General features: G+C 45.1%; 1 protein-coding gene across 1 annotated transcript; it reads left to right on the forward strand.

The window, feature by feature from the left end:
• Window positions 1-5239: 5239 nt before the first annotated feature.
• Window positions 5240-7450, forward strand: LOC311029933 (tripartite motif-containing protein 16-like). Its single transcript, XM_084035352.1, has one exon. It carries the CDS (start codon window positions 5244-5246, stop codon window positions 6807-6809), a length of 1566 nt encoding a protein of 521 aa, XP_083891478.1. The 5' UTR covers window positions 5240-5243; the 3' UTR covers window positions 6810-7450.
• Window positions 7451-15783: the final 8333 nt, after the last annotated feature.

The raw sequence follows: 15783 nt of genomic DNA on the forward strand, positions 1-15783 counted from the left end.
TACAGCTTGTGTGCTTATTCCAGAAATGATTAAAGCTACAGAAGGAAATATGAGTATTACTGAGGGCATTTCCCCACTTAGACATAACAAAGTGTGGATGTGGAAAACAGACTAAAAGGAAGCAGCAGGACAGTTAAACGCCTCCATGTGAATGAAGTCATGCACACATTGTTTTTATGTTTTCACTCTCGATGATGTATTTTTGTCCCAATGAGATTTTTCAATTGGATTTGAATTATTCCAGAAAATAAGATCAATAAATTAATCATACTTATTTTGTTCAGCGAGATAATCTTCACAGACGAACACCACTTTCAGCTCATGACCATAGGTGAGGTTTGGAATGTAGATGGACTGGCAGATTGAGAGCTTTGCCCTCCAATTCATAGACAGGATTAGTGACACTACTTTGACTGTGCTATGATGAAACCAAAAGATGTTAAAAGGACAGTTACTCAGTTTATTCACTTTACAGTTTTTACACAATTGATAAAGCACTAAATCCCAGTCTCTGGAGAAAATTAACCAATTTTTTAAAATTGATAACTCTTTTGGCAACACTTAAACACATGCTCTCTCAAACACACGTTGCAGTGAGTGGCACTTGTGATGCATAATGGTGACCACAGATGGCAGCAGTGAAACACAATAACAAGGGTCACAGGGGTCACAGTTCACAACGCATAAGTCAAAACTTAAAACATTTGTTGCTAAAGACGTGATGAAGCCAATATAAGCCGGGTCAGAGTGCACAAGTGAGTTGAAAGTTGATATCAAAGATGGATGGAAACAATCTGAGAGGCAGAGGAGGAAGAGTGAGGAAGAGGAGGACGAGGAGGATGAGTGAGGGGTCGGTGGACCACGAGGAGGAGGAATACCAAGAACAGTAACTTTCAGTGGAGATTCACTGTGGACTCGAGATAATCAAGTCCACATTCTCTGTTGCTCTGTGTTGCTTACCGTAATGCAATGAATAGGAGCGCCATACACATATCACATTTAACTACCCACGCACTCTTAGCACAGTCAAGAACTTAAATAAGGTTTCCACTTTACCTTAAATGCAAACATGTAAACACACTTTGCCAAACATGTCCTGAGAAAATCTCTTTAGGGCACATTTATCAATCTGAAACAAGTGTTTTTTATTGTCGTGACTCGTGCCTCTCATTTTATGTATGGACGGGGTAATTTAAATGTAATGGGGTGATTAGGTCAGGGTATTAAGAAGTACCTTTACCTAAATGGTAGCCTACTTATTTTGGTGCGTTTGAAGACTGAAGCCAAAACAATATAATTAATTTACCAAAATAAGTAATTTTTTTTATGAATATGTCCAAACCAAATATTTACGTATGTTTTTTTTTCGATAGTTGACTATCATTATTATCTACAATTATCAATACTTGAAATAATTAGTTAGGTAAAGAAACAATTCAACAGAGGTAATTAAAATGTTTTCTCAGGGACTAATTTGTTTGAAAGACTACAGTTGCTATGAAAAATGTTGAAATGTATAGCCTACTGATATTTCCAGGAAAGGATGTTGCTGCTAAATTAATAAATATAATTTATTACACAAAGTGAAAAAGTTAACCATTATAAAATCCACATGCAAGAGGAGAAATGAGAAGATGCTGACTTGCTTTGACCACTCCTCCTGGAATGTATGCAAACCTGGTAAACAAAACCAAGGTTGGTTCCCATCACATCATTGACATGTTCAAGAAAAAACAAAGTACTTCCTATGTAACTCTGAAGAGTGCCTCTGCGAAGCATGTCTGTAACTATATGAGTTACTCGGCTCACATAAAACATTGTTTACATCAGGTGGTCCTCATGCTGCCCTCCTGAGCCTCCTACACTTTCTGATCTCCATGATCACTTCTCGGGAGTCAAAGGTCAAACCAGTAATTCTTCTTCAATTCACTCATTCATTCCAGTCCAGTCCAGTATTCACAAGCACACCAGGGTACTTGTCTGAGGAACCACCTCATTAGCCACTTCTATAATAAGAACAGGAGTCACCACAGTATTCTTCAATGATACACATCCGCCATTGTTTCCTTCAGGACAAATATGAAATCTGAAAACTGGCTTTAACTCTTTCTAGTCATGATCCATGTTTTGAACAGCAAATACGTGTTGAAGTTGTCAGGAGATGCTGGTTCCTGATTGGCTAAATGACGGAGCTAACCACATTTATGGAGATCACATTAAAGGAGAAATCCGGTCATTTTTGACCCCATTTCCGTTGTCCCCAGGGTCATCCCGACTTATTAGAAGCAAAACACCCGACAAAAATTGACATTGCCTAGCCCGAGATCTGTACCTGCCTGGCAGCCTTCCAGAATAGCTCCAATGCTAACCCATAGGGGCAAGTTTTATCTGCTTTTCTGGGCCTCAGAAAATAATTCCAAGACCTATGCAACACAGGTTGGCTCAAATAGTGTGGCGAAACGACATAAATATGTGTTTTTGCATGGAGTTACTCACCTCAAATCAACTCGTAGACATTAGCAGTAGATAGCCGAGCGCGCTCGTCCGTCCCACTCACCACAGAAAAGAAAATGTTTTCCTCGTAGTTTTGTTTTTGTATCCATAAAGAAACCATCGAGCAGTGCCGTCGTCATGTCCATAATAAATCCATGAAGCTGTTATGTCCAAATGTATGACTATGTTACAACATAGCAATGATAGCTTATAGCTAGCAACATGCCAGGCGCGCGCTCGTCCGTCCCACTCACCGCAGAAACAAAAACGTTTTCCTCGTAGATTTTGATTTTGTAGCCATAAAGAAACGATCGAGCAGTGCAGTCGTCATGTCCATAATAAATCCATGAAGCTGTTATGTCCATATGTATGACTGTGTTACAACATAGCAATGATTGCTTACAGCTAAACAGCAGCCGGGAGCCAAAACAATGCATGTCTCGCGCAAGTTCCTGTCTGCTGTCCTCACTCTGGAGCTGTTTTCAAGCCAGTACAGTGAGAAACTTCTTTCTATCGAGGAATGCCGTCATGTCCATATGACAGTGTAACTATATAGTAAGATTGCTTAGCCTTTGTAGTCCGGGCGGCATGGGCGGGCATTGGCGGGCCGTGCCCGCTCACAGAGTCAGCCGTGCCCGCCCTGGGCTGGAAGCTGTTTAAATTATTTGGGTTTTGTTCCTATCTATTCCTATCTCGGTTTGTCGACAATTCAACCAATTCAACCAACGAACCAAGGCAACTAGCTGGCCAATTACAGGTGTTGGGGGGGCGGGTCACTGACTTAACAACAAGTTATTTAGCCGTGGTGTTTGGCATGGATGTCCGTATTTTTCCCCAAAAAATATGCGGACAAGAAGTGAGGACGCGAACGGGAGCGAGCAGGAAGCAGCAATATTCACTTCTGCTGGAAACGTCAGCACCAAAGTCAACCCTAACACTGGAGTAAACATTCATGCTAGGAGAGGTAGCTCCCTAGCTGCTGTAGCTACCGCTCCCAGTATGAGTTCAGTGTTCAGGTTGACATCAGTGCTTCTGTTTCTAGTAGAAGTGAAGCTGTATGGTGCTATCTGCATGCCACAACCCTTGCTGCCAGTCTTCTTTAATAAATGCTCGAGTTGCATAAATGGACACAGCGCTACACTATTTTGTTTGTTTTTTAGATTTTGGGATGAACTGCCCCTTTTCAGTAAGAGGGAAATGACTTCTCCGCACTGTAGCAGTGGTCGCGAAGCCATTGTTCTGCCTGAAGCAAATAAAATGTAGGTTGAAAAACTTTGCCCCCCTGAAAAAATGTAATGCCCCCCCCTAAATTTTTTTCTGCAGCCGGGTCTGAGCCTTTGCGACAGTTGAAACTGCTACAGCAACAACAAATCTCGCGCAGTCTCAGTAGGCTAATTGTGTTGATAGCGCTAGTGGGAGTTGCGTGTGCAGACTGTAGTCTCTCATCAGCAGAGTGAGATCGTGCTAGAGCCTCCAATGCTAGCTAGCTAGTACTTGCCATTGTCGCTGTTTTTCGACTCCAGGTGTCAATGTGACCCTCGCACGAATAAGATGTGTCCAAGATTTGTCACTGTACTAGCTTGAAAACAGCTCCAGAGTGAGGACGGCAGACGGGAACTTGCGCGAGACTTGCATTGTTTTGGCTACAGGCTGCGTTTAGCTGTAAGCAATTGTTGCTATGTTGTAACATAGTCATATGGACATAACAGCTTCATGGATTTATTACGGACATGACGACCGCACTGCTCGATCATTTCTTTATGGATACAAAATCAAAACTACGAGGAAAACATTTTCGTTTCTGCGGTGACTGGGACGGACGAGCGCGTGCTAAAACACACATATTTATGTAGTTTCACCACACTATTTGAGCTAAACGAGCGCTGTTTTGTCTCCTACGGACCCAACCTGTGTTGCATAGGTCTTGGAATTATTTTCTGAGGCCCAGAAAAGCAGATAAAACTTGCCCCTATGGGTTAGCATTAGAGCGAGTCTGGAAGGCTGCCAGGCAGGTACAGATCTCGGGCTATAGGCAACATCAATTTTTGTTGGGTTTTTTGCTTCTAATAAGTCGGGATGACCTTGGGGACAACAAAAATGGGGTAAAAAATGACCGGATTTCTCCTTTAAGTTACATTATGATACGTTCAGGATCTATTCAGTAACAAATAGCATTGGGCGAAGTTTTAACATTATAGCGATGTGTTCAAATGTAATCTTGTAAAAGTTTGTGTTGAGGATAAACCAGTTGTTTGAAGGAGAAGTTTTCACATGAATATAAAATAGATATTTTAGAGGGAATGAATAAGAAAATGAGAGTTGTTTGTTTTCTTTCTGTGTGGAAGCGACACCTAACGTCACATCATTGAAGGAGATACACTTTAATGAACTATAGTGTGAACAGGAACAGGACTGAGGCTCCATCAGATCTATGGTGGACCAGAAACAGAGTCATTCTCCTTCAAATGAACTGACAATGTGAACAAAATATAGAACTGAGTCCCTTTTCTGTTGCTCCACTTTAAGAGGACTTTGGTTCGTTTAAAGAGGACTATATGTGAATACACCATAAATGTCCCTCCTTCCTCTCCCTGTTACCAATGACAGCCAGTGCCGGTCGGTCCACATTTTTCTTGTTCTGCTCCGCCTCTCACAGATCTGCAAGTTGAGATATGGGTGTAACCAACAGGCATAACAGTGAACGTGACAAAGTGAAACCATTTCACATTCATACATGTCAGAGAGGGGAAATGGCACAGCGAGAATTTCAGCTGGAGCAGCAAAAGCTCTGCTGTTCCATCTGTTTGGAGATACTGAAGGATCCGGTGACGATTCCCTGTGGTCACAACTACTGTATGAACTGTATTCAAGGCTACTGGGATGAAGAGGATATCCACAGTTGTCCTCAGTGCAGACGGATCTTCATACCTAGGCCTGTCCTGTTGAAAAACACCATGTTGGCAGATTTAGCGGAGGAGCTGAAGAAGATTGGACTCCAAGTTACTTCTGCTGACCTCGCTGGACCTGAAGACGGAGCCTGTAAATCACCTGACAAACACAAGCTGGTCGATGCGTCCGAGGAGCTCCAGGAGAACACCTGCACTCGGCACAAGGAGGTGATGAAGATCTTCTGCCGCACTGATCACCAGTGTATCTGTTATCTCTGCTCCATGGATGAACACAAAGGTCACGACACAGTCTCAGCTGCAGCAGAAAGGACGGAGAGGCAGAAGGAGCTCGAGGCGATGCGGCAAGAGTTCCAGCAGAGAATCCAGAACAGAGAGAGAGATGTGACGGTGCTTCAGCAGGAGGGGGAGGCCATCAACCGCTCCGCAGACACAGCCATGGAGGTCAGCGAGAAGGTCTTCACAGATCTGATCTGTCTCATTGAGAAAAGAAGTTCTGATGCGAAGCAGCGGATCAGATCTCAGCAGGAAATTGAAGCGAAGCGAGTCAAAGAGCTTCAGGACAAGGTCGAGGAGGAGATCTCTGAACTGAGGAGCAAAGATGCTGAGCTGGAGCAGCTCTCACGCAGCGAGGACCACACCCAGTTTCTACTCAAGTACCCCCTTCTGTCCGGTCTTGGTGAATCTACAGAGTCACCCAGTACAAATATCTGTCCTCTGAAGTACTTTGACGGCGTGCCAGTGGCTGTGTTAGAGGCCAGAGATCAACTGCAGGACCTTCTTAGCGAGGAATGGATCAAGATCTCATATGCATTGTCCAACCTGGATGTGTTACTGTCACAAACAGAGCCAAAGACCAGAGATGACTTCTTCAAATATTCACAAAGAATCACACTGGATCCAAACACAGCGCACAGTCGGCTGTTATTATCCGAGGGGAACAGAAAAGTGACGAACATGATTAGAAAACAGTCTTATTCTAGACACCCGGATCGATTTATCAGCAGGTCCCAGGTCCTGAGTCAAGAGAGTCTGAGTGGACGTCACTACTGGGAGGTGGAGTGGAGTGGGCCGGGAGTTTATATCGCTGTCACATACAAGGATATTAGCAGAAGAGGAGTAGGAAGTCAGTTTGGGAACAATAACAAGTCTTGGGCTTTAGTTTGTTCAGATGACGGTTATGAATTCAATCATAACAAGACGAGTGTGTTCATTCCTTGTCCCGAGTCCTCCACAGTAGGAGTGTACCTGGATCACAGGGCAGGGCTTCTGTGTTTCTACAGCATCTCTGAAAACATGACTCTCCTCCACAGATTCCAGACCACGTTCACCCAGCCGCTCTATGCCGGACTAAGGGCTTATAGTCATGCCGGTGTCGGATCATCGGCTGAGACAAAAGACAAAAGCTAAAGCACTGGGTGAGATTCTGTGTGTAAACAGACTAAGATGACGGTGCACACCAGGGTACTGGTATGGACACCATTTTGTTGATAAATGACATTTACGCGATTTGCATATTACTTTATCAGATTTGCTTCAGACTTGATTGCCATCACGTGTGTCTTAAAAGATCTGTGCTGAGTAGTGAAGAATCACACAAATCAGAAGTAATACTTGGTGGGAATAATTGGGTATAATATTAACATAACAGTAAATACATTTCTATAATGAGATTTAAACTCAAAAAAGGAAAATAATCTTCAGTTTCTTGTAAAAAGATTGCTTATTAGTTTATTGTTGCTATTCACAATCACTGCTCATATAACTAAAACAAAACATGTATTAAACAGTTAACATTCAGTTAAAGTTAATGGTTCAAGAAAGACACTTGAATTTGTGGACATAAAATATTTTATTATTATTATATTTTATTTTTTATTGTTTATTGTTATTCTTGTTAGATTATAGGATATGAGTTGGTAAATGAGTTACATCATGTGTATGGATATAAGATGTATTAAAAGATTGAAACAGAATCCTTAAACATATTTACCAGGATTTACTGATTGGCAGTGAAAAAAATATATCAATAAAGATTATTTTAGATTTTTCAAAAATAAATACAGCTTGTGTGCTTATTCCATCCATCCATCCATCCATCCATCCATCCATCCATCCATCCATCCATCCATTGTCTACCGCTTATCCTGTATTCAGGGTCGCGGGGGGGCTGGAGCCAATCGCAGCTGTCATTGGGTGAAGGCAGGGTACACCCTGGACAGGTAACCAGTCTATCGCAGGGCCAACATGTAGAGACAGACAACCATTCACACTCACATTCACACCTACAGGCAATTTAGAGTCATCAATTAACCTATCCCCATCCTGCACGTCTTTGGACTGTGGGAGGAAGCCGGAGAACCCGGAGAGAAGTGTGCTTATTCCAGAAATTATTAAAGCTACAGAAGGAAATATGAGTATTACTGAGGGCATTTCCCCACTTAGACATAACAAAGTGTGGATGTGGAAAACAGACTAAAAGGAAGCAGCAGGACAGTTAAACGCCTCCATGTGAATGAAGTCATGCACACATTGTTTTTATGTTTTCACTCTTGATGATGTATTTTTGTCCCAATGTGATTTTTCAATTGGATTTGAATTATTCCAGAAAATAAGAGCAATAAATTCATCATACTTATTTTGTTCAGCGAGATAATCTTCACAGACGAACACCACTTTCAGCTCATGACCATAGGTGAGGTTTGGAATGTAGATGGACTGGCAGATTGAGAGCTTTGCCCTCCAATTCATAGACAGGATTAGTGACACTACTTTGACTGTGCTATGATGAAACCAAAAGATGTTAAAAGGACAGTTACTCAGTTTATTCACTTTACAGTTTTTACACAATTGATAAAGCACTAAATCCCAGTCTCTGGAGAAAATTAACCAATTTTTTAAAATTGATAACTCTTTTGGCAACACTTAAACACATGCTCTCTCAAACACACGTTGCAGTGAGTGGCACTTGTGATGCATAATGGTGACCACAGATGGCAGCAGTGAAACACAATAACAAGGGTCACAGGGGTCACAGTTCACAACGCATAAGTCAAAACTTAAAACATTTGTTGCTAAAGACGTGATGAAGCCAATATAAGCCGGGTCAGAGTGCACAAGTGAGTTGAAAGTTGATATCAAAGATGGATGGAAACAATCTGAGAGGCAGAGGAGGAAGAGGAGGAAGAGTGAGGAAGAGTAGGATGAGTGAGGGGTCGGTGGACCACGAGGAGGAGGAATACCAAGAACAGTAACTTTCAGAGGAGATTCTCTGGACTCCAGAGAATCAAGTCCACATTCTCTGTGGCTCTGTGCTGCGTACCGTAATACAATGAATAGGAGCGCCATACACATATCACATTTAACACCCCACGCACTCTTAGCACAGTCGGTTACCTGAAGAACTAAAATAAGGTTTCCACTTTACCTTAAATGCAAACATGTAAACACACTTTGCCAAACATGTACTGAGAAAATCTCTTTAGTTTCAGCTTCGTTGCTGGCTTTGTCATCACATCAGCTATTTCTCCAGTAGGACAGTGTACCAAGATTAATTTCCCAGTAGTGATATTTAATATCATTGAATATCATTCACCAATATATTCCTACGGTTTTACTTAAATTTGTTCTTAAGAAAGTTCTTAAGAAAGTTTGCATCGGATTCACGACGTGTGAAATGGGCCGACATGTAGGGCCTGTCCACACGAAAACGTTTTCAGCGCGTAAACGCAGAAGTCTTGTGCGTTTCGCCCTACCGTCCATACGGATCCGGCGTTTCCGCGGCGTGAACCAGCTCTCAGTGTGGAAAAGAAAAAAACGTCCCCCCTCCGTTTCGTGTTCGTTTTCCTGTGGACGGCGAAAACGAAAACGCTGACGTCATCGCCCCGCTCCTCGACCGTCGAGCCTGACTTCTTCCCCCGCGACTTCTCTTAACAACAACAACAACGGCGGCCTCCGTGCTCGTAGCAGATATTCTGCTCGTCTGTATGTCGGCGTATCAGGGCCGCTGTATGAAAAAAAAAAAACGGAGCCGAGAGAGGGGGGCGATATTCCGGGGAAAAAGCTACTTTATTACGATGCTAACAAACAACCGCTAGCTAACTTCCCATGAATGTAGGCATTTATTTGTCTAATTAATCCATCCCAACGTGTGACAACGCCTCGTCAAGGTCCTTAGGGTGACGGCTGTTGATGCTTATTGTTGGTTTTATTTATACGGGCCAAATTGTCATTTTATGGGTGTTTATTGATCGGGTGGAGATTAGCCGTAACTCTCACGTGTTGCCATAGCAACGGCAAACATCCGGTCACGCTCCGTCTCTTCTTCTGCATTTTTGTAGTAGAAACAGCGCCGCATAAGGGCCTGGAATATGTACTACAGCGCACTGAGTCGTTTTCAGTGGATTCGTCTGGACGCAGATTTTCTTGAAACGACGCCAAGGCAAAACGGAGAAAAAAAGTTTGTTTTGCTTCGTGTGTATGGGGCCGTAGAGACAAACAACCATTCACTCTCACATTCACACCTACGGGCAATTTACAGTCATCAATTAACCTATCCCCATCCTGCATGTCTTTGGATGGTGGGAGGAAGCCAGAGAACCCGGAGAGAACCCACGCTTACACGGGGAGAACATGCAAACTCCACACAGAAGGAACCCAGACCCGACCCGGGAATCGAACCCGGGACCCACTCGCTGTGAGGCGACAGTGCTACCCACTACACCACCATGCAGCCCTCGCCTTCATTTATACAAGGAAAAGTTGGCTAAAATCTACCCACGGGCAGACCCCTCATGCAATAGATGCGAGACAGTTGTGTAACCTATTAGTTTGTCTTGCTTTGTTGATGTGTTTCCTTTTGTGGGGTGGCGGGCGTGGGGTTGTTGTTAAAAGTTTGTATTTTGGTATCCTCCATTGAATGTATTTCACTGTTATGATGTCATCGGAAAACCCCCAAATAAAATGCTAAAAAAAAATTGCACACAGAACTTGAGAAGAAAAGTTCAGAAAGAAGTAAAGAATGCAGAAAGAAAAATTTACATTTACATTTACATTTAGGTCATTTAGCAGACGCTTTTGTCCAAAGCGACTTACAATAAGTACATTTGTCAAAAGAAGGAAACAAAGAAACCACAACGTATCATTGCCGATGCAGTAAGAGCTAAAAATAGAACAAGTGTTAGGTCCTCATCTGAGTAAAGTAGTACTTCAAGAGTAACAGTGCTACGATCCGAGTTTTTTTTTTTTTTTTTTTTTTTTGCGGGGGGGGGGGGGGGTCGAGGGAGGGTGTTAGTGGGTCATGCTATGTAGAGTCGAGGTGAAGTCTGAACAGGTGAGTCTTGAGCCTTTTTCGGAAGATGGCAAATGACTCTGCTGTCCTGATATTGGTCGGGAGTTCGTTCCACCACTGAGGCGCCAGAACAGAGAAGAGTCTGGACTTTGCTGAGCGACATTTGTTTGATTTCAGTGATGGTGGTACCAGCCGGCCAGCTGAAGTAGAGGAGCGGAGTGCTCGCTTCGGGGCATGAGGTTTGACCAGTGTTTGAAGGTAGGCAGGTGCCGTTCCATTGATGGCCCTGAAGGCCAGTGTCATCGTCTTGAATTGGATGCGTGCTGCAACAGGGAGCCAGTGGAGGTCACGGAGGAGGGGGGTCACGTGGGAGAATTTGGGTAGATTGAAGATAAGGCGTGCTGCAGCGTTCTGGATACGCTGCAATGGTTTAATCGCATAGGCCGGGAGTCCGGCCAGGAGAGAGTTGCAGTAGTCAAGGCGGGAGATGACCAGTGCTTGGACCAAGAGCTGCGTTGCATCCTTTGTGAGGAAGGTCCGAATCCTGCGGATATTGTAGAGGGCAAATCTGCAGGATCGGGCCACAGCAGTGATGTTGGGGGTGCAGGATAGTTGGTCATCGAGGATTACACCCAGGTTCCTCGCAGTTGAGGAAGGAAATACTGTGATGCCCTCAACAGTGACCGACAGGTCCATGTGAGGGCAGTCTTTCCCTGGGATGAAGAGGAGTTCGGTTTTATTCAGGTTAAGCTTGAGGTGATGTGCAGTTGTCCAGACAGAGATGTCAGCCAGACAGTCCGAGATGCGAGTTGCAATGTGAGCGTCAGAGGACGGGGGAAAAGAGAGGAACAGCTGGGTGTCATCAGCGTAGCAATGGTAGGAGAATCCATGCGATGTGATAACAGAACCTAGTGATCTGGTGTATAGTGAGAACAGAAGCGGTCCTAATACTGAGCCTTGAGGGACACCCGTGTCCAGAGAGCAGGGTTTGGACATAGAGCCATTCCATGTGACCTGAAAGGTGCGGTTTGTCAGGTATGATGTAAACCAGGTGAGAGCAGAGTCGGTTATGCCAAGTTCAGCCAGAGTGGAGAGGAGAATTTGGTGGTTGACTGTGTCGAATGCAGCAGATAGGTCAAGGAGAATGAGAACGGAGGAGTTGGATGATGTTTTGGCGTCTCGCAGGGACTCGGTCACAGTGAGGAGGGCCGTCTCAGTGGAGTGGGCAGTCCTGAATCCTGATTGGTTAGGGTCTAGGAGGTTTTTCCGCAAGAGATAGGATGACAGTTGGTTGTAGGCAGCACGTTCCAAGGTTTTAGAGAGGAATGAAAGAAGAGATACAGGTCTGTAGCTTTGGATGTCAGTAGCGTCAAGGGTGGGTTTTTTCAGGAGAGGCTTCACGATAGCGGTCTTAAAATCCGCTGGAATGACACCTGAGGTGAGGGAGGAGTTGATCAGGGTGGTGAGGAATGGCAAGATGTCGTGTGAGATGTCCTGGAGAAGAGAGGAGGGAATCGGGTCAAGGGAGCAGGTGGTGGCACGGTTAGATGTAACAAGTGCGTGAACGTCTTCAGAGGTGAGGGGGCTAAAGCTGGTAAGACCATCCGAGTTGAGAGTTGGGGGAGATGTCTTCTGGGAGGGAATAGGCGTGAATGATGAGCTGATGTCATTTACTTTCTTGGTAAAGTAAGTTGCAAAGTCATCGGCAGTAAGGAAGGAAGGGGGCGGGGGGGTAGGAGGGGTGAGGAGGGAAGAGAACATGGAGAAGAGTTTCCTGGGGTTGGAGGCAGAAGAGTTGATCTTTGCCAGGTAGAAGGCAGATTTAGCTGCCGAAACAGTTGAGGTGAAGTCAGAGAGGAGGAGGTGGTAGTGAGCAAGGTCCTCGTGCTGTCCCGATTTCTTCCATTTTCTCTCTGACGCTCGCAACAATGATCTGTTGGTTCGCAGAGGTTCAGACAGCCAGGGAGGGGGGGGAGATGATCGCGCCGGTCGTGCGATTGGGGGACAGAGAGTGTCCAAAGAAGAGGCGAGTGAGGACATCAGGATAGAGGAGGCTTCCTCAGTAGGCATTAAGGAGAACTGTTCCGAGGATGGGAGCGAGGAGATAACAGTTGAGGAGAGAGCGGAGGGAGTGAGGGATTTCAGGTTGCGGCGGCTGGTGACCATTCGAGGCGTAGAGGGGAGGGATGTGGTGGGCTTCATGGGGAGGGAGAAAGTCACAAAGTGATGGTCGGACACGGTGAGCGGGGTAACAGAGATTGCCGAGATGCCACAGGATCTTGTGAAGACAAGGTCAAGTTGGTTCCCGGCCCGGTGAGTTGGTGGAGAGGGGGAGAGCGTAAGGTCAAATGCGGAAAAGAAGTCGATGAATTCAGATGAGTGCAGCTTTCCCGAGTGGATGTTGAAGTCACCGAGGACGACGAGCGGTGTGCCATCATCAGGGGAGCAGCTCAGGAGGGCATCCATCTCATCCAAAAAGTCACCAAGAGGACCGGGTGGGCGATAGATCACTATGATGTTGAGTTTGAAAGGAATGGTGACAGCGACGGCGTGAAATTCAAGCGTAGATCGGGGTAGGTGGTCGAGAGGAAGGACCTGGTAGGACCATGTGGGTGAGATGAGGAGCCCAGTTCCTCCTCCTCGCCCTGTTCGTCTTGGGGAGTGTGAAAATGAGTAGGCAGTTGAAAGGGCAGCTGGAGTGGCAGTGTTTCCTGGGGTGATCCAGGTCTCTGTGAGGGCCAGGAAGTGGAGAGACTGCAGGGAGGCATAGGCTGAGATGGTGTCCGCCTTCTTGACTGCAGACTGGCAGTTCCACAGCCCCCCTAGTACTTCAAGTTCCTTACCGGTGGAGATTGGTGGGTAGCAGAGATTGGATGGGTTACAGCCTCGAATGAAGGGACTTCGGTAAAATCTTCTCCAGTGCGATGTCCTGACTGGGATAAGACACATGGCTGCGAGGGGGGGGGGGGGGGTTGAGATGTTATACCTACCTCAATGGGCTTCCTCGATGGACTCCCACAGATAGACTCCCCTTGTCTTTGTTCAGCTGTCTTCGTTCTGATGGCCCGACGCTGCAGCTGACGCTGTAGTGACAGCCTTTTAAGTGCTCAATTTACCGCAAGTACTATGTAAAGTAAAATGACGGTGAACAACCGGACTCCAAACATAAGAAAACATCAGTCGCTCTGAAGTGGAGGAAGCCGACTGCTGCAGGAAGTGAACTAAAACAAGATGCACGGGATGCTGGTACTCGTTCAGTGGATGCTGTATATGTGTTTGTGTAGTTAATCCTCCCTACCACAGGGAGGTGCTGCTCCTGTTTTGCGTATCTCTCCATGTGATTCTGCAGGTGCTGATTGTTCAGGCCAGCTTTAAAAGGAGGCCTACTGGAGATGTCTCTCTCTCTCTCTCTCTCTCTCTCTCTCTCTCTCTCTCTCTCTCTCTCTCTCTCTCTCTCTCTCTCTCTCTTTTGTTTTCACAGACGAACCTCGCCTCATAACGAAGCTGTGACCTCTTACTTGCTCGGAGCTTTGTCCGCAAGTCCGGATTTCTATGACGCTGATAGTGACGCCATTGTGTGTAAGTAACTTTTACTGTTTTCTTCTTCCTTGTTTTAATTTTACTGTGACTTAAGTTTTCTTATTCATACCACTCATTTAATTGTTTTCCAGCTCCCTGTAAGACATACTATGAAACGGTACGCAGGAGCTTCAGACACACACAGCCTGATCTCGCATCGCAGGCGGAAGCTGTGAAGAGGTCAGCTCGGAGTCGTTCCAGGAGAAAGAGGGTAAGACTTATTAGATTTATTAGATCCGTTTTTGGTCAATGTGACCAAACCTACCTAAACCTATTTTTCAGGTGCATTAATAGATGTGTTGTGTCCATGCGCAGTGCATCGCGCAGTACTGATTTATTTATTTATTTATTTATTTATTTGTTTATTTCGGGCATGTCTGTTAAAACATCATCACACATCTTTGTTCACATAGTAAAATACACATGGCCGAAAGGGAAAACGGGAGAAGCCAAGGCTTATCTAGTCCCGCCCCCATTACCCACAGGAGAAAATCGTCATCATAATCTTTTCTTATCATTGCATTTTTCACTTTACATAACTTTTACTTTTTCTTGTGACATTTGACACGACATGTTACAGCAGTAGGTGGTACAGAGAGCTGTAGTCCAGTGCATACAGATTACGTGTGTGTCTGCACACGTATCCATATTTATTCATCACGATTGAGCAGCAGTCTCATCATGTAACAAGGTCCGAAGGAAAAGAGAAAAAAAAAAGAAAGAAAAAAACAAGCAAAAAATAAGGAAAAATGAAAAATAAAAAAAATAAAAATAAAGATAAAAATAAAAGTCCAGTGAAGCTTCTAGTTGTTGAGATGGTGTGTGAGCTCCCCCCTTTTTTTATTTTTTATTAATCATCACTGTCCTCTGCAGCTCTCGCAGCCCTCGACTTAGCCATTTCCTCCCGGTTATTGGCAACTTCACCTCGCTTCCGTGAAGGGAACTCGCGAAGTGCGGAGAGGTCAGAGCGCATCCCAACCATGGTTGACCGATTGGTCACTATTTCTTCCCGGTTAATGGCCACTTCAACTCGCACCAGTGCCGTGGAATCGCGAACTGCAGAGATGTCAGAGCCCATCCCGACCACAGTAGACCGAGTGGTGGCGTTGTCCGCCCTCACACTGGTCAGCTCCGTGGCGATCTTTCTCAGTTTCCGATGTAGCATGAAGATTCCACATCCCAAGGCGATTATTCCAGTTGTCATGAACGCGAACAAGTACACGTCCTCGACGTCTTCCACATCCAGAGTGGCAAGACAGATGACTCTCCACTTTCCCCAACCATCCATGATGTAGCCGGACATGAAGGTCCCATCCGGGCACGCAGGTTCACCAGAACCCGCACGCCGTGTTGAGAATACTCTGTCGATAGCATTCAGTGACCAGCTCAGTAACTCCATCGTGAATTGTAGGAGTAACAGTTACGCTTGGTATTCATACCTCATTTATATACACATTGTTGATACTCCCTACCACGTACAACTGACATCATACCATACAGTTTCTTCGGTCCGAC

Source organism: Eutrigla gurnardus (genome assembly GCF_963514095.1).
Source record: "Eutrigla gurnardus genome assembly, chromosome: 19".
NCBI classification, from domain to species: Eukaryota; Metazoa; Chordata; class Actinopteri; order Perciformes; family Triglidae; genus Eutrigla; species Eutrigla gurnardus.